The sequence below is a fragment of the Macaca nemestrina genome, chromosome 18 (assembly GCF_043159975.1).
Source record: "Macaca nemestrina isolate mMacNem1 chromosome 18, mMacNem.hap1, whole genome shotgun sequence".
Taxonomy (NCBI): Eukaryota; Metazoa; Chordata; class Mammalia; order Primates; family Cercopithecidae; genus Macaca; species Macaca nemestrina.
This window is the reverse complement of record NC_092142.1, coordinates 27,597,444-27,623,540: the sequence shown is the minus strand read 5'-3', so window position 1 is coordinate 27,623,540 and position 26,097 is coordinate 27,597,444. Positions and strand designations below refer to the sequence as shown.

Sequence of the window (26,097 nt, the reverse complement as noted above, 5' to 3'; positions counted from 1 at the left end):
TGAGCGCTTCTGCCTCTCTAGCCCTTCCTGTGGGTTCTGTCTAGGCCTGGCCTCTGTGAGGGACCTGGCCAGAACAGGTCTGTCATGCCTTGTGGGGAGTGGGCGTGGGAATAGGTTTTGATGCCCAACTTAGTGGGTGATCCTGAGATGGGAGGACACAGGGCTATCTGGGATGGGCGTCTTAGCCATAGTGGGGTTTGGTTCATATCAAGCAGGGACCACCCATTGCCTCATTTCCAGGCCCCACCTCTTCAGTATGCCATAGAAAACTACCTGGGCACTAGAGGTGTGGGAAGAAAACAAAAGAAAGCCGGGCATGGTGGTTCATGCCTGTAATTCCAACACTTTGGGAGGCCGAGGCGGGCGGATCACCTGAGGTTGGGAATTCAAGACCAACCTGACCAACGTGGAGAAACCCCATCTCTATTAAAAATACAAAATTAGCCGGGCGTGGTGGTGGGCACCTGTAATCCCAGCTACTTGGGAGGCTGAGGCAGGAGAATCGCTTGAACCCAGGAGGCGGAGGTTGTGGTGAGCTGAGATCATGCCATTGCACTCCAGCCTGGGCAACGAGAGCAAAACTCCGTCTCAAAAACAAACACAAAAACAAAAATTAGCTGGGCGTGGTGGCGTGCACCTGTAATCCCAGCTACTAGGGAGGCTGAGGTAGGAGAATCGCTTGAACCCAGGAGGCGGAAGTTGTAGTGAGCCAAGATCGCGCCACTGCACTCCAGCCTGGGCAACACAGCAAGACTCCATCTAAAAAACAAACAAACAAACAAACAAACAAACAAACAAAAACGCAGGAGAACAGAGTGTGTGATGGCTGAAACTTGCAATTTCTCACTCTCAACAAGCCCTGGCCCCAACTGGGGCTCCCTCCCTAGGTCTCAAGGACCTCTGTTCGAAGTCCTAGCAACCTGGGCCAGGCACAGTGGCTCCCGCCTATAATCCCAGCACTTTGGGAGACCAAGGCAGGCAGATCACTTGAGGCCAGGAGTTTGAGACCGGCCTGGCCAACATGGTGAAACCTTGCCTCTACTAAAAGTACAAAAATTAGCCGGGCATGGTGGCGCATGCTTGTAATCCCAGCTACTCAGGAGGCTGAAGCACAAGAATCTTTCCAACCTGGGAGGCAGAGGTTGCAATTAGCTGAGATAGTGCCACTGCACTCCAGCCTGGGCGACAGAGCAAGACCCTGTCTCAAACAAATAAACAAAAAACAATTAAAAAAACCGAAGTCCTAGCAACCCTACTCACCTGTGGTGAAGACTCATACCAGGGCATCACCTGCCCCAATTTTCTGACTCAGGTCAGCCTTATATTCCTGCTCTAATCTCACCCCAATCCCCGTCCCACACCCACTATTCCGAAAACTTCCATGGTCCTCCAAGGGGCAGCTGTAGACACACCAAGCCCAGGGCTATGGGGCCACTGGAACCTTCCCCAGCGGGTCTGAAAACATCAGCATTCCAGGTGTTGATGAGCCCCTACTTGGGCACACTCCCTCTTGGGCCTGAGAAGGTCGGGGGAACCTGCAGGGAATATGTGGAATTCTATATGGTGCCTCTGATACTGCAGTGATGTCGGGGAGAGGGAGAGGTTTGTTCAACCGGTCAGGGCCCTGAAACCCGGATCACTTTCTCATCTCTGCATCTTGAAGGCTAGCAGAGAGCAGGAACCCTGAGCTCTCTGGGAGTTGGGTGGCTGGTGGCAGTACAGACTCCCAGACGTCTACACAGAGTTACAGAGAGAAGGCTTTCTCGGTAGACCCTGGAAGGGACTTTTACAGTAGAACTTTCATTTTACAAGCAGGGATAGAGGCCTAGATGGGGAGACGGACGTGTCCAAGGTAAAACAATGGACGGAGGCGGGGCAGGGAGAGGCCAGGTCCTAGACTCGGCCTCAGCACCCCTCCCACACACACACCGACACAGAAGCTGGTCCAGATTTATAATTTAATGGCTGTGTAGATCCCAGTCTCTCATTTCTGTCGCTCACGTGCCCACTGCTCTGGGGTCAGGGTTTTCTGTTCAAAGGCATGGATGTGCGGGAGCTCTTCTGCTAGGCACGCGTTTACCAGCCTGGGGCGAGAGATGGGGTTAGGAAAAGGCAGGCGAGGATCGCACACCCCGAGACTAGGGTGACCCCAGAGACTGTGGGTGTCTCCAAGGTTGTAGTCCCCGGGCCGTGGGAACACATACGTGGGGAGAGGGTCTACATCGAAATACTCGAAGCAGGGGTCACGAAAGCGGGATCCTCAAGGTCCCTGAGCCACGCCGCGGGGGAGTGCGGGAGTTAGGTTGCAGGGGTAGGGGGAGTGGCTGGGGTTGTGGTGCAGGAGCTGAGACCGCGCTGGGCAAGGTGCTCCCAGGGCCTCACCTGTGTCTCTGAAGCAGCGGTTTCCCCTCGAACTTGGCCGACACCACCAGGACTCGGAAGCTACAGGCGCAACGGTTGAGGGTCGTGTCCTCCACCTCCTACCGAGCGGAAGAATATGAATGGTGCCGAACCTGCCTCCCGAGCTCTTTTCTCCCGTCCGGCGGCTCAACTCACCACATGCTCCGCCTCCAGGTCCCGCTGCAGCTTCTCCCGGAGGTATTCGGCGCTGAGTTCCATGGCGGTAGTCCAGCTGGGACGGCAGCCCAGCGGGGACACAACCCCTGCTCCGACGCCGGCCACGCTGCTTTGCAGCCTTACAGGAGCCACTTCCGCTGGGAAACTCACTTCCGCCCTTACTAAGGCGTACGTCAACGCAGTACTTCCGCCCTCAAGCAGCCGGGCTTTCCAACGGTCCGGGCTTTTCGCGCTTGCCATCTACCAGCCAATCAGAGCCTGAGGAAGGTGGGACTCGGGCGGAGCCAATGCTGAATGGTAGGCGCTCGCTGACAGGACAGCAGTCTGGCTTCCGCGGTCGGACTTCTACACCCGCCTCCAGACAGGAGAGGGGCACATACCCGCGCTACGGCGGCCTCCAGGCTGCCTCCGGATAGTCCCCGAGAGCTTGTTCCGAAGCAAGCACCCTGCAGCCCTAGCGATCCACCCCTCCCCTGGACCCTAGGTCACGGCAATCAACCCCCTGCTGCGGTTCCCGAACCACAGGCCCGATGGGTCCCGCGGGGGTCACGGCGAGGCCAGGGCGCTTCTTCGGCGTCTACCTGCTCTACTGCCTGAACCCCCGGTACCGGGGCCGCGTCTACGTGGGGTTCACTGTCAACCCTGCTCGTCGGGTCCAGCAGCACAATGGGGGCCGCAAAAAAGGCGGGGCCTGGCGGACCAGCGGGCGAGGGCCTTGGTGAGACAGGGAGGGCTTCTGTGCCGGGAGGAGGGCTTCCCGGACGAGGGGGACCCCGCGGGGCACAGGCCTGATGAGAAATATCGGCCAGGACTGTGACATGGGCGGGGCGTCCGGGGCGGGGACTGGGCCTGTCGCAGGGGAGGAGCGTGACGGGGAGGCGGTGCCCGGGGCATCTCCGCGGCGGAACTCAGGGAAGGAGCTAGCTGGGGCGGGGGCGGTGATCCAGGCTGGGTTCCAGCGTAGGGGTCTTGGTGGGCACGCTGGGGTCGGGTGGAGCGCAGGAGGGAGAGGAGGGGGGGGACAGGTGAGTACTTGGGCTGGAGGCAGGGCCTGAGGTGGTCAGGTGCAGGAGGCGTGCCTTCAGGCCGGGGCGGGGCTTGGAGTTCGGCTGAAGCCGGGAATGAGGACCCTGCTCTTGGGTGGGATTGGAGGGGACCCGCGGCTAAGGCTCTGGGCTGCGACAGGGACACCCCCTTTCTCCTCCCCAGGGAGATGGTGCTCGTCGTGCACGGCTTCCCGTCCGCCGTGGCTGCCCTTCGGGTAAGGAAGGAGACGGGGCGGCAGCGGCCGGGTGAGGGCTTGGGGTCCGCCCCTTGCTCCGAGCCGCCCTGACGACCCTGTACCCCGCCCGCAGTTTGAGTGGGCCTGGCAACATCCTCACGCCTCGCGCCGCCTGGCGCACGTGGGGCCTCGCCTGCGCGGAGAGACGGCCTTCGCGTTCCACCTGCGCGTGCTGGCGCACATGCTGCGCGCACCGCCCTGGGCGCGCCTCCCGCTCACGTTGCGCTGGCTGCTCCCCGACCTCCGCCAGGACCTCTGCCTGCCGCCGCCGCCGCACGTGCCCCTAGCCTTCGGGCCTCCACCGCCCCAGGCCCCGGCCCCAAGGTGCCGCGCAGGTCCCTTTGATGACGCTGAGCCTGAGCCAGACCAGGGGGATCCAGGGGCTTGCTGCTCCCTGTGCGCCCAGACCATCCAGGTGAGGTCCCCGCCAGGCACGGGTGGCTCTAGGGTCCAGACGACTTCGGATCCAGCTCTTTCTTGAGGGAAACCCACTGACACTCTTTGGCCACCCTATCCCCATCTCTAAGATGCAGATGCTGTAGTACTTACGGCCATTCCTGAGCAAAGCAGGACCTGCTCAGGGCCTTCACCATTTCCCCTTTGATGAAAAGATTCTTCCCTAGGCCATCTGTCTTGATAACCTACCACCTTCTCAGTGAGGTCTTCTCTGGTTCCCGATTTATAATCGCAGCTCTGAGTAGTCGGGCATGGTGGCAAGCAGGAGACTAATCCCAGCTACTGGGAAGGCTGTGGTGGGAGGATTGCTTAAGCCCAGGAGTTCAAGGCTGCAGTAAGCTACGATCGCTCCGCTGCACTCCAGTGTGGTCGACAGGGCATGACCCTGTCTATCTCTCTCTTTTTTTTAGAGGGAGTCTTGCTCTGTTGCCCAGGCTGGAGTGCAGTGATCTCAGCTCACTGGAACCTCCGCCTCCCAGGTTCAAGCGATTCTCCTGTCTCAACCTCCCAAGTGTGCCACCACACCTGCCCAATTTTTGTGTTTTTAGTAGAGATGGGGTTTCACCATGTTGGCCAGGCTGGTCTCAAACTCCTGACCTCAAGTGATCTGCCTGCCTCAGCCTCCCAGAGTGCTGGGATTATAGGCGTGAGCCATCATGCCTGGACATGACCCTGTCTCTAAAACAATGTAATGAATTGCAGCTCATTCTTGTGCACTTTTCTGCTACCCCCTTTCCCTTAACACTTAATATTGTCTGGCATGCTACGTGTTTTGTTGATCTCATTAGTCACTCCCACCCCAACTGCCATACTGCACTCTTGGAGGGCAGCACTTACCACTGCTGTGGAACAACGTTCTGCACAGAGCCGATGGCCCAGAAATTTTCTTTTTCTTTTTTTTTGGGACGGAATCTCACTCTTTCTCAGGCTGGAATGTAATGGTGCAATCTTGGCTCACCGCAACCTCTGCCTCCCGGTTTCAAGCAATTCTCCTGCCTCAGCCTCTGGAGTAGCTGGGATTATAGGCACCTGCCACCGCGCCTGGCTAATTTTTGTTTTTTTAGTAGAGACGGGGTTTCAACCATGTTGGCCGGGCTGGTCTCAAACTCCTGACCTCAGGTGATCCTGCCCACCTAAGCCTCCCAAAATGCTGGTATTACAGGCATGAGCCACTGTGCCCGGCTTAAATATTTAATAAAATAATGGATGATGGGTGCCTTCTACAGAGCTCCTGGTAATTGCCAGTGAGTGGAGGACTTGCCCTGTGGAGATTCAGTGACCTGCCGGGGGTTGTTGAGCTGTGAGGAAGTTCAGTCCTGGCTGCAGTGGTGAGGCTGTGACTTAATCAGTCACTGCTGATGTTCACAGGGCATTCACCAGCTTAGTCCCAGGGGCAAGGATTTTAACCCTGCACCTCAGTTTCTTCATTCGTAAGATGCAAATAAGAGTCGCTGCTGCCTCACGGAATGCAGCTGTGTGATGCCCGGAACAGTGTCTGCTGCGCAGGGGGCTTGCTGCCAGCTCCCTCTCCCTCCTTGTCTCTTACCTGCCGGCTGCCTGGGACAGGATGAAGAGGGGCCCTTGTGTTGCCCCAACCCTGGCTGCTGGCTAAGGGCCCACGTGATCTGCCTGGCAGAGGAGTTCCTTCGGGAAGAACCAGGGCAGCTTCTGCCCCTAGAGGGCCAATGCCCTAGGTGAGTGCAGTCCCCCAGCCCCAGCCTGGTCCAGCTCTGGGAAGAGGGTGCCCAGTTGTGCAATCCAGGCCCAGGCAGCTGAGTCCTGATCTCAGCATCCAGGGCCGATACTGGCGGGGGCTTGTGGCATCTGACTCTGTATCTCCTACCTGCCCCTCTCCTTGGTAGCTGTGAGAAGTCACTGCTTTGGGGAGACCTGATCTGGCTGTGCCAGATGGACACTGAGAAAGAAGTAGAAGACTCAGAATTAGAAGAGGTGAGTGGGCTTTGGTGGCGGGCTCCCTACCCTGCTGTCTGCCCTGGTTTGCCTGTGACCAACTTTCTTGCCTCTGCAGGCACACTGGACAGACCTGCTGGAGACCTGATCCTCAGTGTCCCTACCCACCTCCTACCTCTTTTCTGTGCCACCTGCCGCGGGTCCGGCGGGTTTTTACTTGAGTACAATAAAGTCTGAGTCAAGGGTGCCTTATGGTGGATGCCCAGGGTGGGAGTGGAGCTAGCAACCCAAGGTCCTGCCAGTCACGGGGCTTCCTCAGGGGCACAGAGGAGGCAGGAGGGGCCCCTGGCACTAGCATGTGAACAGCTTCTACTCTGCCTGGAAACCCTATGCCTCAGTTTTCCCCCACTTGCCTCTGAGGTCATGCAATTCTTGAAAGCCTGGGAGACTTACCTTGGAATTGAATGCAAATAGGACAAAGACCACGGAGGATGGGGGATGCCCTCCTTCCAGGGGGCCCTGTGGCTTCCAGTCTCTTGTCTGTGGAGCCTCTAATCTCTTGCCTGTGGAGCCTCCTTCAAACCCCGGGAAAGAAAAGCACTTGCCAGGGTTGTTGTTCTTCTAGGATCTTCTACTGATGCTCTGTGAGGTTGCCTGGGAGCCATGAAGCTGGGGTTGGCTCCCAGGGCGATGGGACTCTAGTGTCCTTGTCCTTTCTTGTTCTTTCTTTTTTTTTTTGTCACCCAGGCTGGAGCACAATGGCGCAGTCTTGGCTCACTGCAACCTCCGCCTCTGAGGTTCAAGCAGTTCTCCTGCCTCAGGCTCCCAAGTAGCTGGGACTATAGTAATGTGCCACCACGCCTGGGTAATTTTTGTATTTTTAGTAGAGACGGGGATTCACTATATTGGCCAGGCTGGTCTGGAACTCCTGACCTCATAATCTGCCCGCCTCGTCCTCCCAGAGTGCTGGGATTACAGGCATGAATCACTACACCTGGTCTTTTTTTTTTTTTTTTTTTTTTTTGAGACAGAGTCTCACTCTGTTGCCCAGGCTGGAGTGCAGTGGCATGATCTTGGCTCACCGAAACCTCCGCCTCCTGGGTTCAAGCGATTCTCTTGCCTCAGCCTCCCAAGTAGCTAGGATTACAGGTGCCCGCCATCATGCCCAGCTAATTTTTGTATTTTTAGTAGAGACAGGGTTTTACCATGTTGGCCAGCCTGGTCTTGAACTGCTGACCTCATGTGATCCTGCCACATCAGCCTCCCAAAGTACTGGGATTACAGGTGTGAGCCACCATGCTCAGCCTCTTTCTTGTTCTGTACGTCCATGCTCTGCTCCACTTCTGTCCCTTCACTCTGCCCATACACATCACTCCAGACTGGCCTTGTGGTCAGAGCCTAGAATGCCTGGGCTGCTGGGGGCCTATGGACTGCACTGGGCCAGAACCCCTGCCGCCTTCAAGACTGGCCTGTAGCCAGCAGGTAGGTGACTTTTCCCAGGCCTGCGTATCCCACCTTTCCCTTCCATCCACTCACCTCCCTTGCCTGGGTCAATTAGAGAAAGCTTGTCAGCCAGGCCTGTAATCTCAGCACTTTGGGAGGCCGAGGCAGGCGGATCATCTGAGCTCAGGAGTTTGAGACCAGCCTGGCCAACATGGTGAAACCCCGTCTCTACTGAAAAAGGAAAAATTAGCCGGGTCTGGTGGCGCACACCTGTAATCCCAGCTACTTGGGAGGCTGAGACAGGAGAATCACCTGAACCCAGGAGGTGGAGGTTACAGTGAACCGAGATCGTGCCACTGCACTGCAGCCTGGGCCTCACATCTTGGGTTTGTAGATCACTCCAAGCTTGGCTGGAGCTGTGGTGCTAAGGGGGGTAATAGAGAAGCTTCCCCACCCTCAACCCCACCCCTTCCTTCCTGGAATTGAGTCAAGTCCCAGCCCTGACTCTAGATCCCTCCCACATTGGACCTTCAAAACCCTCAGGGCAGAGAGCAGCCCTGCACTCCCTACACTGCATCCACACTCAGCCCCTGCAGGCAAGGAGAGCACAGGCCAGGTTCCCGAGAGCTCAGGTGAGTGACACAGTGGAATGGCTCAGGGTGCCCTCACCCTGCTCAGCTTGTGGCTCCAACATTCCAGAAGCTGAGGCCTCTGTCGTTCCTGCCCTTTCCCATGGATATCCCATTTCAATTAGACAACCCAGTCTGGCCAGAATCCCCCTCCATTCCTTCTTTTCCTTTGTATATTTTTGAGACAAGGTGTTGCTCTGTCACCCAGTCTGGAGTGTAGTGGGATCCTGGCCCACTGCAGCCTCAAATTCCTAGGCTAAGGCAATCCAGCCGCCTCAGCCTCCTGAGTAGCTGGGGTTACAAGAGCAAGCCACCACACCCGGCTAATTTTGAAAACTATTTTTTGTAGAGGAGAGGGGTTGCTTTGTTGTCCGGGTTGGTCTCAAACTCCGGGGCTCAAGGGATCCTTTCCCGTTGGCCTCCCAAGGCTCTGGGATTACAGGCCGAAGTCACCCTGCCTGCGCCCCTCCTTTTGCTGAGTCATCAGAGTTTTCATTCCCACACCAGGCTCTGGCTCCCAATACCAGCTTAGTTGCTCAATGGGCCGTGTTTGTTCTGGAGCCCAGATGGACTGTAGCCGGGCAAGTGGATCACAGGCCTGGCCAGCCTGGGAGGTTTCCACATGTGAGGGGCCTGAGGGGCTCAAGGAGGGGAGCATTGGGGAGAGGAGCCCACTGGATGGAGGCTGGGGGTCACAGCAGGAAATGGTGAGACAAAGGGCACAGGCAGGCCCTGGAGCTTCCTCAGTGCAGCTGAACTTTCCTGGAGACCATCACACACCTGCGCCGCGAGGGTGCTTTCACTGGTGTGCACCATGGCCCAGGCCCTGGGATTTTGAACAGCTCTGCAGGTGAATGAAAGGTGTGGCCACGCTGGGGAACCACCGCACTAGAGGCTGACCTGGTTTCAGTCCCAGACCCGCCACTGACTGGCCTTGTGAGCACGGGCAAGTTGCTCTGCCTCCCTAGGCCTCAGTGACATCCCTGAAAGCAAAATCTCTGCCAAGGGGCAGCCGGGCGCTGGCTCACACCTGTAATCCCAGCACTTTGGGAGGCCGAGGCAGATGAATCACTTGAGGCCAGGAGTTCGAGACCAGCCTGGCCAACATGGTGAAACCCTGTCTCTACTTAAAAAAAAAAAAAAATTAGCTGAGCGTGGTTGTACATGCTTGTAATCCTAGCTACTTGCGAGGCCAAGGTGGGAGGATTGCTTGAACCCAAGAGGCAGAGTTTGCAGTGAGCTGAGATTGTGCCACTGCACTCCAGCTTGAGTGACAGAGTGAGACTCTATCTGAGAAAAAAAAAAAAAAAGAATTCCGCACATGGTGCTGTTGTGATGGTGTTAAGGGAATGGGCCTGGCTCTGGCCCCTGACGCAGGAACATGGAGCTGATCCAGGACACCTCTCGCCCGCCACTGGAGTACGTGAAGGGGGTTCCGCTCATCAAGTACTTTGCAGAGGCACTGGGACCCCTGCAGAGCTTCCAAGCCCAGCCTGATGACCTGCTCATCAGCACCTACCCGAAGTCCGGTAGGTGAGGAGGGCCACCCACCCTCTCCCAGGTGGCAGTCCCCACCTTGGCCAGCGAGGTTGTGCCCTCGGCCTGCTCACCTCCCATCTCCCTCCCTCTCCAGGCACCACCTGGGTGAGCCAGATACTGGACATGATTTACCAGGGTGGCGACCTGGAGAAGTGTAACCGGGCTCCCATCTACATACGGGTGCCCTTCCTTGAGGCCAATGATCCAGGGGATCCCTCAGGTGCATGGCTGGGTCCTGGGTGCAAGGGGAGGGGAGGAAGACAGGGCTGGGGCTTCAGCTCACCAGACCTTCCCTGACCCACTGCTCAGGGATGGAGATTCTGAAAGACACACCGGCCCCACGGCTCATCAAGTCACACCTGCCCCTGGCCCTGCTCCCCCAGACTCTGTTGGATCAGAAGGTCAAGGTGAGACCTGGCACAATGGTTCACACCTGTCATCCCAGTTTGAGGCTGAGGTGGGAGGATCCCTTGAAGGCGAGAGATGGAGACCAGCCTGGGCAACATTGCTGTAGAGATGGCATCCCATCTCTACAAAAAAAATTAAAAACCTGGTGTGGTGGCACAGACTGTTCCCACTTAGGAGGCTCAGCGGGGAGGATTGTTTATGTGAATTGGAGGCTGCAATGAGCCCTGATCCTGCTGCTGCCCTCCAGCCTGGGCAACACAGCAAAACCATCTCTACAAAAAAAAAAAAGTTCCTGCTGAGTGGCAAGGAAAGCCAGGAAGGGGAGCTCAGGCGCCCCCCAGCCATGTTCCTGTTCTTCTGGAAGGGCCTCCTCACTTCTACGAGGCTCATCATCACATCTTTTTTTTTTGAGACAGAGTCTTGCTCTATCACCTTGGCTGCAGTGCAGTGGCGTGATCTCGGCTCACTGCAACCTCAGCCTCCTGAGTAGCTGGGATTACAGGCATGTCAGCATGCCCAGCTAATTTTTGTATTCTTTTTAGTAGAGACGGAGTTTCACCATGTTGGTCAAGTGGATCTCGAACTCTTGACCTTGTGATCTTCCCGCCTCGACCTCACAAAGTGCTGGGATTACAGGCGTGAGCCACTGTGCCTGGCCCTTTTTTCTTTCTCTCTCTCTTTTTTTTTTTGAGACAGAGTTTCACTCTTGTTGCCCAGGCTGGAGTACAATGATGCTATCTTGGCTCACTGCAACCACCGCCTCCTAGATTCAAGCGATTCTCCTGCTTTAGCCTCCCAAGGAGCTAGGATTACAGGTACCTGCCACCACGCCCAACTAATTTTGTATTTTTGGTAGAGATGGGGTTTTGCCATGTTGGTCAGGCTGGTCTTGAACTCCTGACCTCAGGTGATCGGGCCACCTTGGCCTCCCAAAGTGCTGGGATTACAGGCGTGAGCCACCGTGCCCGGCCTTCATCATATCTTGAGAGAGGACACTGTCTATCTCTTGCTCTGATGAAGGTCCGATGCCAAGATAGTGAGTCTCTACAGTGCACACTTAAGAAAGGCAATGTGTGGGTACTCACAGGTCAGCAGAGGAGGGGGCTGGTGGGGACCGGGCATGCCTTGCTCCAGATCGGAGTGTGACAGCATTGATGCAGATTATATTAGTATAGAATATGGTCTCAGGGACCAGGCAGGACTTTGGCTTCTGAGCAGGGTTCAGATCCCAGCTTGGCCTACCTGTGCCGTGAGATCTCAAGCAAGTCAGCCTCTAAGCTTCAGGTTCCTCCTTTGCCAATCCAAGAGATGAGCTGGCCTGGGGCGAGCTGTGTGGTCATGGCGCTGGGGCTGGGTCCTCTGCCCCTGCAGGTGGTCTATGTTGCCCGAAACCCAAAGGATGTGGCGGTCTCCTACTACCATTTCCACCGTATGGAAAAGACACACCCTGAGCCTGGGACCTGGGACAGCTTCCTGGAGAAGTTCATGGCCGGAGAAGGTGGGTGTGACGGGAGGAAGGAGGGTGTGGAGCCGAGAGGTGGTGGCTACAACGCACAGTAACCCTGTGTTGCTGCCCCCTGCCCGCTTCTCCAGTGTCCTACGGGTCCTGGTACCAGCACGTGCAGGAGTGGTGGGAGCTGAGCCACACCCACCCTGTTCTCTACCTCTTCTATGAAGACATGAAGGAGGTGAGACCACCTGTGATGCTTCCCCTCATGTGACACCTGGGGGCAGGCACCTCACAGGGACCCGCCAAGGCCACCCAGCCCTGTTCCTGGGCGGCCCCCACAGCAGGCCCGGATTTCCCATCCTGCCTCCCTGGCCCAGGCCTCCCCGCTACAGCCTCACCTGGCAGCGGGTCCCACACAGCTCTCATCTCCTGCAGCTGAGTCAGCTGCATGGGGGGCCACGGATTAGATACTTAGTCCTATTGATTATCCCCACCAAAGGGTGTGCCACCCAGGGCCACAGTCACGGAAAAAGACCATCCCGGTCCTCACCCATAGGAGCCAAGCCCAGCTCATGATGGAATCACAGGGCAGAGAGCAATTCATTTTATCCCAGGGACCAGGGCCCCAGGGATCAAGGCTCTTCGGGGTTTCTCGGGGAAGTGGCCAGATCCCCTCTGAGGTTAGAGAGGGGACTTGTTTTGTTTTGCTCCACTGAGGAGCCTCTGCTGCTCAGAACCCCAAAAGGGAGATTCAGAAGATCCTGGAGTTTGTGGGGCGCTCCCTGCCAGAGGAGACTGTGGACCTCATAGTTCAACACACGTCATTCAGGGAGATGAAGAAGAACCCTATGGCCAACTACACCACCGTCCCCCAGGAGTTCATGGACCACAGCATCTCCCCCTTCATGAGGAAAGGTGGGTGCCGGCCAGCACGGGGGTTTGGGGCCGGTGGGAGCAGCAGCTGGAGCCTCCCCATTGGCACTCAGAGCCTCCCTTTGGGCGGGACTCCAGCTTTACTCCCTTCCTCCCTTCCTCCCCCAGGCATGACTGGGGACTGGAAGACCACTTTCACCGTGGCGCAGAATGAGCGCTTCGATGAGGACTATGCGGAGAAGATGGCAGGCTGCAGCCTCAGCTTCCGCTCTGAGCTGTGAGAGCGGCTCCCGGGGTCACTGCTGAGGGAGTGTGTGAATCTATCCTGACCAATGGGCTCAAGAATAAAGTATGATTTTTGAGTCAGGCACAGTGGCTCACGTCTGCAATCCAAGCGATTTGGGAGGCTGAGCTGGGAGGATCGCAATAGGCCACACATTTGAGACCAGCCTGGTAAAATAGTGAGACCTCATCTCTACAAAGATGTAACGTAATTAGCCACATGTGCTGGCACTTACCTGTAGTCTCAGCTACTTGGGAAGCAGAGGCTGGAGGATCATTTCAGCCCAGGAGGTTGTGGATACCGTGAGTTACGATTATGCCCATACACGACAGCCTGGATGACAAGCAAGACCCTCCCTCCAAAGAAAATAAAGTTCAATTAAAATAAAATACGATTTGTGTTCATGTAGAGCCTGTATTGGAAAGGAAGAGAAACTCTGAGCTGAAAGAGTGAATGCCCAGTGGGCCAGATATGGTCACCTCTCCCCCAGCCTCCAGCTCCCTAGGTCACCATGTCTGGGCAAGGGAGAAGGGTTTGGAGAAGTAAAACCCAGGAGATGTGTGGAGAGGGGATGTCTGTTTAATCCCAGCATATCCTCTGCTGTCCTGCCCCAGGATGGTGGAGGATGTCGAGTCCACCGGGCGGTGTAACTTTTTCTTGGGCTCCTTGGAAGCCACCAGCTACCTCTGGGCCACACTGAGGTGAGGGGAGTAGCCTTCTGCATAGGAGGTGTCTTCAAACAGGATAGAGTAGTCATCCTGGGGCTGTGGGGCAGGGGGACAGAAGGGGCTGAGAGCAGCCCTCGGGCTGCTGTCACTCACTTGTTGGTGGCATGGCTGTAACTGACCACCTTGGCCAGGATCCACTGCTTGTCTCCATCCACAGCCTTCACCCGGGCAGCCACCTTGTCTCCAGGTCTGGCCACGTAGTCCCCTGAGGCGGGGACAGCCCCACAGCGGAGTGGGGGCCTGTGAGCAGAACAAAGGGTCAGTCCCAGCCCCCGGGCACCAGCCCCTCCCTCGCAGCTGCTGCCCTCACTTGTCACCGGGCTTCCCGATCCACAGGGGCAGGGTCATGGCCGACTGCTGCAGCAGGGTCATCAGCACCCCTCTGCGCATGGTCTTCCGGGGTGGCTCTGAGTCATTGTAGAGACCTGCGATCTTGGCCGCTGTGGGAAGGAAGGGAGGCCTGAGGCCCCAGGGACAGGTGCTGGCCCTGACCCCCCAGCATGCTGCACTGAGCTGTTGGAGGACCCCCTGGGAACCCCCAGCCCCTGAGTGAACCTGAGGGTCCAGCAGGACTGTGACCCGATCGGCCAGGTGGCCTACAGGGGCTGCTGCACTGAACTACAGATGGGTGAGACGGCAGCACAGCAGGCACCCGAGGGAAGAAACCAGGCGGGGGACAAAGCGGGTTCTGAGGTACTGGTGAGGTTCTCTTCTTGATGTCGGTGCTGACACAGAAATGTGTTTCGTTAGTGAAAAGTTCCTAAAATTCGAAGGGTCCAGCGGGAGTCGGGGTGAGGCCGGCCACTTCTTCAGCGTCCAGCTGCTCTACTGCCTGAATCCCTGGTACCCGGGCCCTGTCTATGTGGGGTTCACTGTCAACCCTGTTCGTCAGGTCCAGCACCACAATGGGGCCGCAAAAAAGGTGGAGCTAGGCGGACCAGTGGGCGAGGTCCCTGATAACAGGGGAAGGAAGGGTCTCTCTGTCCGGAGGAAGGCTTCCTGGAGGAAGTGGAACCGGGGGGCACAAGCCTGATGAGAGGGACCCGCCAGGCCTGTGACATGGGCGGGGCGTCTAGGGCGAGGACTGAGCCAGTCGCAGGGGAGGAGCCTAACGGGGAGGCTGTGCCCTGGGAATCTCGGCGGTGGAAATCCGGGGAGAAGCTGTCTGAGGCAAGGGTGATGATCTAGGCTGGGGTCCAGCGCAGGCGTCTTGATGGGCACGCTGGGGTCGGGTGGAGCACAGGAGGGAGAGGAGCGGGAAGAGGTGGGTACCTGGGCTGGAGGCGGGGCCTGAGGTGGGCAGGTGCAGGGGGCGTGCCTTCAGGAGTTGCAGGGCCTGGGGCTCAGCTGAAGCCGGGAGTGAGGACCCCATTCTCAGGCGGGATACGAGGGAACCCGCGGCGAGGGCGCTGGGCTACGCCCGCAGTGGGGCGCGGCGGGGCTCACAGGACATCGCTGTTCTCCTCCCCAGGGAGATTGTGCTCGTCGTGCACGGCTTCCCTTCTGCCGTGGCCGCCCTTCGGGTAAGGAAGGAGACCGGGCGGCGGCATGTGGCCCGGATTTGGCGTCCGACCCCTGCCTGGAGCCGTCCTGACCACCCCGTACCCCGCCGCGGTTGGAGTGGGCCTGGCACCCCCGCCCTGGGCGCGCCTCCCGGTCCCGCTGCTCCCCGACCTCCGCCCGCCGCACCGCACTGACCACTGGCCTTCGGGCCTCCTCCGCCCCAGGGCGCCACGCAGGTCCCTTTGCTGACGCCGAGCCTGAGCCTGAGCCGGTCCCGGGGCCCAAGAGGCCTGTGCGCCCTGCGCGCCCGCGCGCTCCAGGGGAGGTCAGCCCCAGACAGGGCGGCTTATCCTCCAGAGGACTTTGGATCCAGCTGTTGAGGAGCCAGGAAACGCCCTGACAATTTTGCGACCCTGTCCCCGTCTCTAAGATGGGGATGATAGTATTTATGGCCATTCCTGAGAACAGCAGGACCTGCCTTTTTCCTTTGACTGGAAGGTTCTTCTCTACACCTTCTGTCTTGATAACCTGCCACCTCCACAGGGAGGTCTTCCCTATCGCCCGATTTGAAATTGCAGCCCTGAGAAGCCGGGCATGGTGGCACAAGGTTGTAGTCCCAGCTTTGGGGGAGGCTGAGGTGGGAGGATGGCTTGAGCCAGGAGTTGGAGGCGGAAGTGAGCTATGATCACTCCATTGCACTCCAGCCTGGGGGAAAGACCAAGACCCTGTCTCTAAAAAAATAAAATACAATAAAATTGCAGCTCTTTCTTGTGCACTTCCCTGCCCGCCCCCCTTTCCTGAACACTTTTATTGTCTGCCGTACTACAAATGTTATGCATCTCATTAAACCCCTTCCGAACCTGTGTGCTCCACTGCCTGAGGGCAGCTCTTGTCACTGCTGTAGAACAAAGTCCCACATAGAGCCGATGGCCAACAAATAGTTAATAAAATAACAGAGGATGGTCCTGGCTTCTACTGAGCTCTCTGTAAATTTGAGTGAGTAGAGGGCTTGCCCTGCAGAGGTTCAGTGACCTGGCAGCTCTGGCTGCAGTGGTGAGGCTGTGACTCAATCAATAACTGCTCATGCTCACAGGACACTGGCCAGCTTAGTCCCTGGGGTCAAGGATTTTAACCCCCCCACCTCCATTTCCTCATCTCTAAGATGTGAATAATAGTCACCCCTGCCTCATAGGATTGATCTGTGTAACGCCCCTCCCACCTTTTTTCTGTGCCACCCACTGCGGGTCTGGGGCTTTTTTCTGGAATGCAATACAAAGTCTGAGTCAAGGGTGCCTTCTGTTGGTTGCTGAGGGCGGGGGCAGAGCTAGTAGCCCATGGTCCTGCCAGTCAAGGGGCTTCCAGAGGGAGGACGGGCCTGTGGCCCTAGCATGTGAGCAAGCTCTTCTCTGCCTGGAAGCCCCGTGCCTCAGCTTCCCCCACACTCCCACCTGCCCGCTTGCCTCTGAACTCAGGCAATTCTTGGAAAGCTTGGGAGACTCACCTTTACTCAGATGGTTACCTGTCTCATGCCCAGCTTGACCTTGAACTTTAAATAGTGAGGACAAAGAACGAGGAGGATGGGGGGATGCACTCCTTCCACAGGGCCCTGTGGCTTCCAAGCCTCAGCCTCCTCTGGTCTCTTGAAGCCTCCTTCAAACCCAGGGAAACAAAAGCATGTGCCACAAGCTGCTGTTTTTCTAGGATCTTCTAGCGATACTCCGAGAGCCATGAAACTGTTCCTCCGAGAACAGTTTCTCCGAGAGCCATGAAACTGGGGCTGGCTCCCAGGGTGATGGGACTCCAGTGTCTGTTCTTTCTTGTTCTATGCATCCATGCTCTGCTCCACCACTGCCCCTTCAACTCTGCCCACACATATTACTCCAGACTGGCCTTGTGGTCAGAGCCTGGAATGCCTGGGCTGCTGGGGGCTTGCATGTAGGCTGCACTGGACTAGAAGCATTGGTGCCTTCAAGACTGCCCTGGGAAACATGACCTGCCCCGTTTCTGTCTAGTGAGTACCCATTTTTCCCTACTCACCAGCTCACTTCCCTTGGCTGGGTCAATTAGAAAAAGCTCCTCTATTGGCCTGCCCTGTAGGGTGGAATTCAGAGGGCAGCTCAGGAAACTGGTGAGAGCTCAAAAAATTTAAAAAAAGGGCCAGGCGTGGTGGCTCATGCCTGTAATCCCAGTACTTTGGGAGGCCAAGGCGGGCAGATCACCTGAGGTTAGGAGTTCAAGACCAGCCTGACCAACATTGGAGAAACCCCGTCTCTACTAAAAATACAAAAATTAGTTGGGTGTGGCGGTGGGTGCCTGTAATCCCAGCTACTCAGGAGGCTGAGGCAGGAGAATCGCTTGAACCCGTGAGGCGGAGGCTGCAGTGAGCCAAGATCATGCCACTGCACTCCAGCCTGGGCAACAGATCAAGACTCCTTCTCAAAATAAATAAATTAATTAATTAAACTAAATTTTAAAAAGATGCATACATTGGGCTCTTTTGCCTTTTATTCTTGTGTTTTCTAATCACAACTAAACACTAAACTCCCATCTTGGCTTTGTAGATTACTCTAAGCTTGGCTGCAGCTGTGGTGCTAAGGAGGGTAATGGAGAAGTTCCCTCACTCTCAATCACACCCCTTCCTTCCCGGAGCAAACCCAGGTCTGGCCCTGACTCTGGATCCCTCCCACACTGGACCTACCACACCCTCAGGGCAGACCATAGCTCTACACTCCCCACACTCAGCCACCAGGACAAGAGAGCCAGATTCCAGAGAGCTCAGATGAGTACCAGAGCGGAATGGCCCAGGACGCCCTCACACTACTCAGTTTCTGCAGCCAACATTCCAGCAGCCGAGGCCTCTGCCATACTGGCTGCTTCCCCATGGATATCCAGTTTCACTAGGGGAACCCCAGCCTGGCTTCCCTTCCTTCTTTTTTATTTTTGTTTCTTTGGGACAGGGCTTGGCTCTGACACCCAGTCTGGAGTGCAGTGGCCAAACTGTAGCTCACTGCAGCCTCAAAATCATGGGCTCGAATGAACATCACGCCTCAGCCTCCCGGGTAGCTGGCTGTACAGGAGAGAGCCACCATGCCCAGCTAATTTTTCAAACTTATTTTTAATTTAGGTTTTTTTTTTTTTTTTTTTTTTTTTTGAGACGGAGTTTTACTCTTGTTGCCCAGGCTGGAGTGCAATGGCGTGATACAGCTCACTGCAAGCTCTGCCTCCCGGGTTCAGGTGACTCTCCTGCCTCAGCCTCCCGAGTAGCTGGGATTACAGGCATGCACTATCACGCCTGGCTAATTTTGTATTTTTCGTAAAGAAGGGGTTTCTCCATGTTGGTCAGGCTGATCTCGAACTCCCGACCTCAGGTGATCTGTCCACCTCGACCTCCCAAAATGCTGGGATTACAGGTGTGAGCCACTGCACCTGGCTGCCCAGCTCATTTTTAAACATATTTTTTCTAGAGATAGGGTCTTGCTATATGGCCCAGGTTGGTCTCAAAGTCTAAGGCTCAAGTGATTCTTCCCCATTGGGCTTCCAAAGCTCTGGGTTTCCAGGCATGAGCCACCGTGTCCCCTCCTCATTCTGCTGAATCATCAGAGTTTTGTTCATTCCCACACCAGGCTCTGGCCCCCAATACCAGCTCAGTTGCTCAATGGACCATGTTTGTCCTGGAGCCCAGATGGACTGTGGCCGGGCAAGTGGATCACAGGCCTGGCCAGCCTGGTAGGTTTCCACACGTGAGGGGCCTGAGGGGCTCAAGGAGGGGAGCATCAGGGAGAGGAGCCCACTGGGTGGAGGCTGGGGGTTCACAGCAGGAAATGGTGAGACAAAGGGCACTGGCTGGTAGGGAGACAGCACAGCCAGGCCCTAGAGCTTCCTCAGTGCAGCTGGACTCTCCTGGAGACCGTCACACACTCTGCTATCTGGGCCCCGCACCGCGAGAGTGCTTTCACTGGTCTGCACCATGGCCCAGGCCCTGGGATTCTGAACAGCTCTGCAGGTGAATGAAAGGTGTGGCCAGGCTGGGGAACCACCGCATTAGAGGCTGACCTGGTTTCAGCCCCAGCCCCGCCACTAACTGGCTTTGTGAGCGTGGGCAAGTCACTCAGCCTCCCTAAGCCTCACTGACATCCCTAAAAGCAAGAATGCCGCTTTCTTGCTGTTGTGATGGTGTTAAGGGAACAGGCCTGGCTCTCGCCCCTGACGCAGGAACATGGAGCTGATCCAGGACACCTCTCGCCCGCCACTGGAGTACGTGAAGGGGGTTCCGCTCATCAAGTACTTTGCAGAGGCACTGGGACCCCTGCAGAGCTTCCGGGCCTGGCCCAATGACCTGCTCATCAGCACCTACCCCAAGTCCGGTAGGTGAGGAGGGCCACCCACCCTCTCCCAGGCGCCAGTCCCCACCTTGGCCAGCGAGGTTGTGCCCTCAGCCTGCTCACCTCCCATCTCCCTCCCTCTCCAGGGACTACCTGGGTGAGCCAGATTCTGGACATGATCTACCAAGGCGGCGACCTGGAGAAGTGTCGCTGAGCTCCCATCTTCATGCGGGTGCCCTTCCTTGAGTTCAAAGTCCCAGGGATTCCCTCAGGTGTGTGACCATGTCCTGGGTGCAAGGGGAGGGGAGGAAGACAGGGCTGGGGCTTCAGCTCACCAGACCTTCCCTGACCCACTGCTCAGGGATGGAGACTCTGAAAGACACACCGGCCCCACGGCTCCTGAAGACACACCTGCCCCTGGCTCTGCTGCCCCAGACTCTGTTGGATCAGAAGGTCAACGTGAGTCCGGGCACAGTGGTTTATGCCTATCAGCTCAGCACTTTGGGAGTCCAAGGCAGGAGGCTGACTTGAGGCCAGAAGTTGGAAACCAGCATGGGCAACATAGGGATGCAGTCTCTTTCCAGAAAAAAAAAAAAAAAAAAAAAAAAGCCAGATGTGGTAGCATGTGCCTGTGGTATCAGCTTCTTGGGAGACTGATCTGGGAGGATCACCCAGCCCAGAAGTTTGAGGCTGCAGTGGAGCCATGATCACACCACTGCATTCCAGCCTGTGTGACAGAGAGAGACCCCGACTCAAAGAAAGAAAAAAACCAAAAAGAACAAAAAACGTCCAGATGCGGGGCATGGGAATCCAGGGAAGGAGGCTCCGGCGCAACCCAGCTTCGGTCCTGTTCTTCCGGGAAGGTCGCTCCACTTCTTTCAACCTGGTCTCGTCTTCAGCGGGGACACCATCTGCTTCTTGCTCTGGCAAGGGTCTGATGACCAGAAACACAAGACTCTTCAGTGTCTGCCTCAGAAAGGCAGCGTGTGGGTGCTCACGGGGCCACTGAGGAGGGAGCTGGAGGGGACCGGGCATACCTTGCTCCAAATTGGGGTGTGAAGGCATTTATGCAGATTATATTAGTGTAGAATATGGATCCAGGGACCAGGCCAGACTTTGACATCTGAGCAGGGTTCAAATCCCAGCTTGGCCCTACCTGTGCCGTAAGATCTCAAGCATGTCAGCTGCTAAGCCTCAGGTTCCTCCTTTGCTAAACCAAGAGATGAGTGGCCTGGGGCGAGCTGTGTGGTGATGGCACTGAGGTTGGGTCCTCTGCCCTGCAGGTGGTCTATGTTGCCTGAAACCCAAAGGATGTGGCGGTCTCCTACTACCATTTCCACCGTATGGAAAAGACGCACCCTGAGCCTGGGACCTGGGACAGCTTCCTGGAGAAGTTCATGGCCGGAGAAGGTGGGTTTGACGGGAGGAAGGAGGGTGTGGAGCCGAGAGGTGGTGGCTACAACGCACAGTAACCCTGTGTCGCTGCCCCCTGCCCGCTTCTCCAGTGTCCTACGGGTCCTGGTACCAGCACATGCAGGAGTGGGGGGAGCTGAGCCACACCCACCCTGTTCTCTACCTCTTCTATGAAGACATGAAAGAGGTGAGACCACGTGCGATGCTTCCCCTCATGTGACACCTGACGGCAGGCACCTCACAGGGACCCGTCAAGGCCGCCCAGCCCCGTTCCTGGGCAGCCCCCACTGCGGGTCCGGATTCCCCATCCTGCCTCCCTGGCCCAGGCCTCCCCGCTACAGCCCCACCTGGCAGCGGACCCCACACAGCTCTCATCTCCCGCAGCTGAGTCAGCTGCATGGGTGGCCACGGATTATATACTTACTCCTATTGATTATCCCCACCAAAGGTTGTGCCACCCAGGGCCACAGTCACGGAAGAAGACCATCCCAGTCCTCACCCATAGGAGCCAAGCCCAGCTCATGATGGGATCAGAGGGCAGAGAGCAATTCATTTTATCCCAGGGACTGGGGCCCCGGGGGTCGAGGAGCTGGCTCTGTGGGTTTTCTAGTGGAAGTGGCCAGTTCCCCTCTGAGGTTAGAGAAGGGGACCCCTTTTATTTTCCTGAATCAGCAAACCTAGCCTCCACTGAGGAGCCTCTGCTGCTCAGAACCCCAAAAGGGAGATTTGGAAGATCCTGCAGTTTGTGGGGCGCTCCCTGCCAGAGGAGACCGTGGACCTCATGGTTCAACACACGTCATTCAAGGAGATGAAGAAGAACCCTATGGCCAACTACACCACCGTCCCCCAGGAGTTCATGGACCGCAGCATGTCCCCCTTCATGAGGAAAGGTGGGTGCCGGCCAGCACGGGGGTTTGGGGCAGGTGGGAGCAGCGGCTGGAGCCTCCCCATAGGCACTCGGGGCCTCCCCTGGGATGAGACTTCAGCTTTCCTCTCTGCCTTCCTCCCCCAGGCATGGCTGGGGACTGGAAAACCACCTTCACCGTGGCGCAGAATGAGCGCTTCGATGCGGACTATGCGGAGAAGATGGCAGGCTGCATCCTCAGCTTCCGCTCTGAGCTGTGAGAGGGGCTCCCGGGGTCACTGCTGAGGGAGTGTGCGAATCAAGCCTGACCAAGCGGCTCAAGAATCAAATATGAATTGAGGGCCAGGGACAGTAGGTCATATCTGTAATCCCAGCAATTTGGGAGGCTGAGGTGGGAGGATCATTTGAACCCAGGAGTTCAAGACCAACCTGGGCAACATAGTGAGATTCTGTTGAAAAAAATAATAATAACAAAATAAAATCAATTTTAACAAAAAGAATAAAATATGATTTGTGGGCCAGGCAGAGTGGCTCATGCCTATAATCTCAGCAGTTTGCAAAGTTGAGGCCAGAGGATTACTGGAGGAGAGGAGTTTGGGACCAGCCTGGTCAATGTTACAAGACACCATCCCTACAAAAATTTGAGAAAATGATCTTCACGTGGTGGTGGGCACCTGTAGTCCCAGCTACTTGGCAAGAGAAGGCAGGAGGATCAGCTGAGCCAGGAAGGTTGTGGCTGTAGTTGGCTGTGACTAGGCTAATCTACTCAAGCCTGAGGGACAGAGTGAACCTTGCCTTGAGAAATAAATAAATAAAATTTAATTAAAAGAGCCCAGGGCTCAGGGCAGGAGATTCCCATCCAGAGCTGGTTCTCCTGGGGCTGCAGAAGGGATGCCGCTGACTTGGGGCTTGCCAAGGCTACCAGGGTTGGCAAGGGGTCAGTGGCCTTTGGGGCTGGAGTGGAAGAGGGAGGGCTGCTGGCAAGTCCCATTAGCTCGGGAGATGAGGACAAAGGGGACAAGGAAGGGGATGCTAGCCTCTCTAATCAGCCTGTTCCTGGTGTCACCAATGACCTCTCCCCTGGAGGCTGCTTTACCTGCTATGGGGGCGTGTGGATCAGGGCATGGTGGTAGCAGGTGGTTTGGGGATACAGGGCCATGATGAGCTGCTTCCTCTGGAACAAGGCCTTGGGGTCCATCTGGGGGCTGGCCTTCCACTGAGGCCGTGACTGCCAGCTCAGGGTGTGTCTCCTCAGGGTTGTGTCAATCTGTGGCTGGGGGCCCTCCTTCCCAGCTTGACGGCTGTTGTGATACCTGGGTTCTCCTCTTCTTGGTTTAAAATAAATTAAGCAGGCGGGGCGCGGTGACTGACACCTGTAATCCCAGCACTTTGGGAAGTTGAGGTGGGTGAATCACCTGAAGTAAGGAGTTCGAGACTAGCCTGGCCAACATGACGAAACCCCGTCTCTACTAAAAATACAAAATTAGCCAGGTGTGGTGGTGAACCCTGTAATCCCAGCTACTCGGGAGGCTGAGGAAGGAGAATCGCTTGAACCCAGGAGGAGGAGGTTGCAGTGAATCGAGATTGCACCACTGCACTCCAGCCTAGGCCACAGAGCGAGACTCCATCTAAAATAATAAATAAATAAATAAATAAATAAATAAATAAATAAATAAATAAAATAATTTAAACAAGAGACATACAGCAAAAGAAGTGCAGCACAGAGTAAAGTATTGCAAAAGAAAAACTGTATTTTGCAAGTTAAGTGCATAATAGACAATACACCTCGAGCGAGTTCAGAACGGGCTTCTCGTCAGGGTGGGTCAGTGTTAATTACTGCAGGGAAACTCCCCTTATGGGAATCTCACACAATTTTTCATAATGGGTGGGAAGCGGCGTCACTAGTGAGCATGATCTGGGTGGTCCTCTGGGTGCACATGGGCATTTGCTATACATGCCTGTTTCTAGGACACATGTCTCATTAGCATTTTAAATCTCCACCCAGGGGTGTGGTTTTTACTATTAAAATGAGCAAAGGGTCAGTTTGAGGACAGGTAAAATCAAAATGCACATGTTCTCAGAAGGGAAAGTCCCTACTGGGGATAGCTTTGCTTGAACTCAGTGACCAGGCGAATGCTGAGGCTTACTGTGTTGGCCGTGCGGTCACCAAGGTCGCAGCATCCTGAGAAGGTGGTTGTCTCCTTGACTACCTCTCCTGCCTCGCCCAAGTTCCATGACCCACCCTGGCCCAAATAAGGCCTCCAGGTCCATCTCAGGGTTGTCCTTCCACTGGGGCAGCGGGATGATCCAGCGTCAGCTCAGGGTGTGTCTCCTGGCTGTAGAGGGACTTGTGTCAACCTGTGGCTGGGTGGGGATGCTCCTTCCCAGCCGTTAGGCTGCCCCCAGGCTCCGTGCCTGGCCCTGGCCTAGACACTCACTCTTTGCCTTCTTCATTGATGTCATCTACCTCATACCTGTGGACAAAAGGAGGAAAACACTGGGTGTAGCCAGGGGCGCAGTCCCTGTCAAGGAGCGTGGAGGACCGGGGCAGGGTGAGGACCTGGTGCTCCCTGCACAGCTGGCCCCGCCCACATCACCCTCTGTGGAGTTTTTCTCCAGCTGAGCAGATGGGAAGCAGAGCGGCAGCCCAGGCAGGTGCAGTGACCAGAGAGTAGCCCCGGGGCTGGTGTCACTCACTTGTTGGTGGCATGGCTGTAACTGACCACCTCAGCCAGGATCCACTGCTCGTCCCCATCCATGGCCTTCACCCAGGCAGCCACCTTGTCTCCAGGTCTGGCCACATAGTCCCCTGAGGCGGGGACACCCCACAGAGGAGTGGGGGCCTGTGAGTAGAACAAAAGGTCAGTCCCAGCCCCTGGGCACCAGTCCCTCCCTCGCAGCTGCTGCCCTCACTTGTCACCGGGCTTCCCGATCCATAGGGGCAGGGTCATCAGCACCCCTCTGTGCATGGTCTTCCGGGGTGGCTCCGAGTCATTGTAGAGACCTGCGATCTCGGCCGCTGTGGGAAGGAGAGGCCTGAGGCCCCAGGGACAGGTGCTGGCCCTGACCCCCCAGCATGCTGCACTGAGCTGTTGGAGGACCCCCTGGGAGCACCCAGTCCCTGAGTGAGCCTGAGGGCCCAGCAGGACTGTGACCCGATCTGCCAGGTGTCCTACAGGGGCTGCTGCACTGAATTACATATGGGTGAGACGGCAGCACAGCGGGCACCCAGGGGAAGGAACCCAGAGCGGGGTCCTTACTTGGGGCTTCCACCTAGCCCCAGGCCCTGCTGCTGCCTGAAGTCACGCCCCCTGCACCTGCCCACTTCAGGCCCCGCCTCCAGACCAGGTACCCACCTGTCCCCCCTTCTCTCCCTCCCAGCGTGCCCACCAAGACCCCTACGTTGGCCTGCATCCTGGATCATCAGCTCCGCCCCAGCCAGCTCCTCCCCGGAGTTCCACCTCCGAGATTCCCAGGGCACTGGCTCCCCTTCATGCTCCTCCTCTGCGACAGGCCCCGTCCCCGCCCTGGACACCCCACCTATGTCATAGGCCTGCCCACTCCCTCTCATCAGGCCTGTGTCTCGCGGGGTCCGCGTCCTCCAGGAAGCCTTCCTCCTGGCACAGAGACCCTCCCCATCTCACTAGGAGTGCAATGGCCTGATTTGGCTCCCTGCAACCTCCGCCACGCCCCCTGCCCCACCTTTCAAGCAATTCTCCTGCCTCAGCCTTTCCAGTAGCTGGAATTACAGGCACGTGCCACTATGCCTGGCTGATTTTTGTATTTTTAGTACAGACGGGGTTTCACCATGTTGGCCAGGTTGTTCTCGAACTCCTAACCTCAAGTGATCCGACGGCTTCAGCCTCCCAATGTGTTGGGATTACAGGAATGAGCCACCGTGCCAGGCCTGGGCCCTGCCTGTTGTGCGATCTCTGGGGTGGGATTGGAGGGGACCCGCGGTTGGGCGCGGCAGGGCTCACAGGGACACCCCCGTTCTCCTCCCCAGGGAGATGATGTTCGTGCTGCACGCCTTCCTGTCCGCCGTGGCCGCCCTTCGGGTAAGGAAGGAGACAGCGCAGCGGCAGGCGGGCGAGGGCTTGGGGTCTGCCCCGTGGTGGCCGGAGCCGCCCTGACGCCCCCGTACCCTGCCGCGGTTGGAGTGGGCCTGGCACCCCCGTCCTAGGCGCGCCTCCTGCTCCCGCTGCACCCCGACCTCCGCCGGGACCTCTGCCCGCCGCGCTGCACTGGCGCTGGCCTCCCCGACCCCAGGGCGCCGCGCAGGTCCCTTTGCTGACGCCAAGCCTGAGCCTGAGCCGGACACGGGGTCCAAGAGGCCTGTGCGCCCTGCGCGCCCGCGCGCTCCAGGAAAGGTCCACTCCAGGCAGGGCGGCTTATCCTCCAGAGGACTTTGGAGC

The 26,097-nt window shown here is 57.0% G+C and overlaps 5 protein-coding genes and 2 pseudogenes across 11 annotated transcripts in view; 4 read left to right on the top strand and 3 right to left on the bottom strand.

Moving 5' to 3' along the window:
• Positions 1 to 1,944: 1,944 nt before the first annotated feature.
• LOC105482878 (bolA family member 2B) lies at positions 1,945 to 2,878 on the bottom strand. Of its 2 annotated transcripts, none has more exons than XM_011743302.3 (3): positions 2,557 to 2,878; positions 2,383 to 2,480; positions 1,945 to 2,084 (listed from the first exon to the last, which is right to left on the bottom strand). In XM_011743302.3, the coding sequence occupies exons 1-3, from the start codon at positions 2,815 to 2,817 to the stop codon at positions 1,985 to 1,987; spliced, it is 459 nt and encodes a 152-aa protein (XP_011741604.2). In that variant the 5' UTR covers positions 2,818 to 2,878; the 3' UTR covers positions 1,945 to 1,984. The 2 variants fall into 2 exon arrangements, with proteins under 2 accessions (XP_011741604.2, XP_024648919.1); XM_024793151.2 differs by having other exon boundaries at positions 2,383 to 2,442.
• Positions 2,879 to 3,107: 229 nt separating this feature from the next.
• Positions 3,108 to 6,473, top strand: LOC105482879 (SLX1 homolog A, structure-specific endonuclease subunit). Its single transcript, XM_011743303.2, has 6 exons — positions 3,108 to 3,295; positions 3,787 to 3,838; positions 3,933 to 4,274; positions 5,882 to 6,009; positions 6,178 to 6,265; positions 6,345 to 6,473. The coding sequence occupies exons 1-6, from the start codon at positions 3,108 to 3,110 to the stop codon at positions 6,372 to 6,374; spliced, it is 828 nt and encodes a 275-aa protein (XP_011741605.2). The 3' UTR covers positions 6,375 to 6,473.
• A 1,114-nt stretch (positions 6,474 to 7,587) lies between these two features.
• On the top strand, positions 7,588 to 12,935 carry LOC105482874 (sulfotransferase 1A3). Of its 5 annotated transcripts, none has more exons than XM_071084344.1 (8): positions 7,588 to 7,708; positions 9,645 to 9,827; positions 9,932 to 10,057; positions 10,147 to 10,244; positions 11,617 to 11,743; positions 11,839 to 11,933; positions 12,430 to 12,610; positions 12,737 to 12,935. In XM_071084344.1, exons 2-8 carry the CDS (start codon positions 9,680 to 9,682, stop codon positions 12,847 to 12,849), a joined length of 888 nt encoding a protein of 295 aa, XP_070940445.1. In that variant the 5' UTR covers positions 7,588 to 7,708; positions 9,645 to 9,679; the 3' UTR covers positions 12,850 to 12,935. The 5 variants fall into 5 exon arrangements, with proteins under 5 accessions (XP_070940445.1, XP_011741597.1, XP_070940444.1 ...); XM_011743295.2 differs by having other exon boundaries at positions 7,619 to 7,708; positions 9,676 to 9,827; XM_071084343.1 differs by lacking the exon at positions 7,588 to 7,708 and adding an exon at positions 7,977 to 8,055 and having other exon boundaries at positions 9,676 to 9,827.
• LOC105482875 (sulfotransferase 1A1) overlaps positions 8,226 to 26,097 on the top strand; it is a 25,734-nt gene continuing 7,862 nt past the window's right edge. For both annotated transcript variants that reach the window (XM_071084340.1, XM_071084342.1), the window contains exon 1: positions 8,226 to 8,301. The gene's annotated coding sequence lies outside the window, so the exon portion shown is untranslated. The remainder of the gene's footprint in view (positions 8,302 to 26,097) is intronic.
• On the bottom strand, positions 10,464 to 15,101 carry LOC112426907 (SAGA-associated factor 29-like). Its single transcript, XM_071084348.1, has 4 exons — positions 14,852 to 15,101; positions 13,890 to 14,019; positions 13,673 to 13,819; positions 10,464 to 13,584 (listed from the first exon to the last, which is right to left on the bottom strand). The coding sequence occupies exons 1-4, from the start codon at positions 14,949 to 14,951 to the stop codon at positions 13,431 to 13,433; spliced, it is 531 nt and encodes a 176-aa protein (XP_070940449.1). The 5' UTR covers positions 14,952 to 15,101; the 3' UTR covers positions 10,464 to 13,430.
• Positions 19,249 to 20,998, top strand: LOC139359857 (sulfotransferase 1A1-like; annotated as a pseudogene).
• On the bottom strand, positions 23,414 to 25,253 carry LOC105483000 (uncharacterized; annotated as a pseudogene).

Coding starts and splice junctions, on each gene's coding strand:
- LOC105482878 (XM_011743302.3), bottom strand. CDS start 2,817: ATGGCAAGCGCGAAAAGCCCGGACCGTTGGAAAGCCCGGCTGCTTGAG. Junction 2,481..2,556: donor ACCTGGAGGCGGAGCATGTG/GTGAGTTGAGCC, acceptor TCCGCTCGGTAG/GAGGTGGAGGACACGACCCT. Junction 2,085..2,382: donor CCGCTGCTTCAGAGACACAG/GTGAGGCCCTGG, acceptor CTCTCGCCCCAG/GCTGGTAAACGCGTGCCTAG.
- LOC105482879 (XM_011743303.2), top strand. CDS start 3,108: ATGGGTCCCGCGGGGGTCACGGCGAGGCCAGGGCGCTTCTTCGGCGTC. Junction 3,839..3,932: donor CCGCCGTGGCTGCCCTTCGG/GTAAGGAAGGAG, acceptor CCCCGCCCGCAG/TTTGAGTGGGCCTGGCAACA. Junction 4,275..5,881: donor TGTGCGCCCAGACCATCCAG/GTGAGGTCCCCG, acceptor TGCCTGGGACAG/GATGAAGAGGGGCCCTTGTG.
- LOC105482874 (XM_071084344.1), top strand. CDS start 9,680: ATGGAGCTGATCCAGGACACCTCTCGCCCGCCACTGGAGTACGTGAAG. Junction 11,934..12,429: donor TCTATGAAGACATGAAGGAG/GTGAGACCACCT, acceptor TCTGCTGCTCAG/AACCCCAAAAGGGAGATTCA. Junction 12,611..12,736: donor CTCCCCCTTCATGAGGAAAG/GTGGGTGCCGGC, acceptor TTCCTCCCCCAG/GCATGACTGGGGACTGGAAG.
- LOC112426907 (XM_071084348.1), bottom strand. CDS start 14,951: ATGGGGTCCTCACTCCCGGCTTCAGCTGAGCCCCAGGCCCTGCAACTC. Junction 14,020..14,851: donor AGGCCCCGCCTCCAGCCCAG/GTACCCACCTCT, acceptor TCCTTCCCACAG/CGGCCAAGATCGCAGGTCTC. Junction 13,820..13,889: donor ATCGGGAAGCCCGGTGACAA/GTGAGGGCAGCA, acceptor TTCTGCTCACAG/GCCCCCACTCCGCTGTGGGG.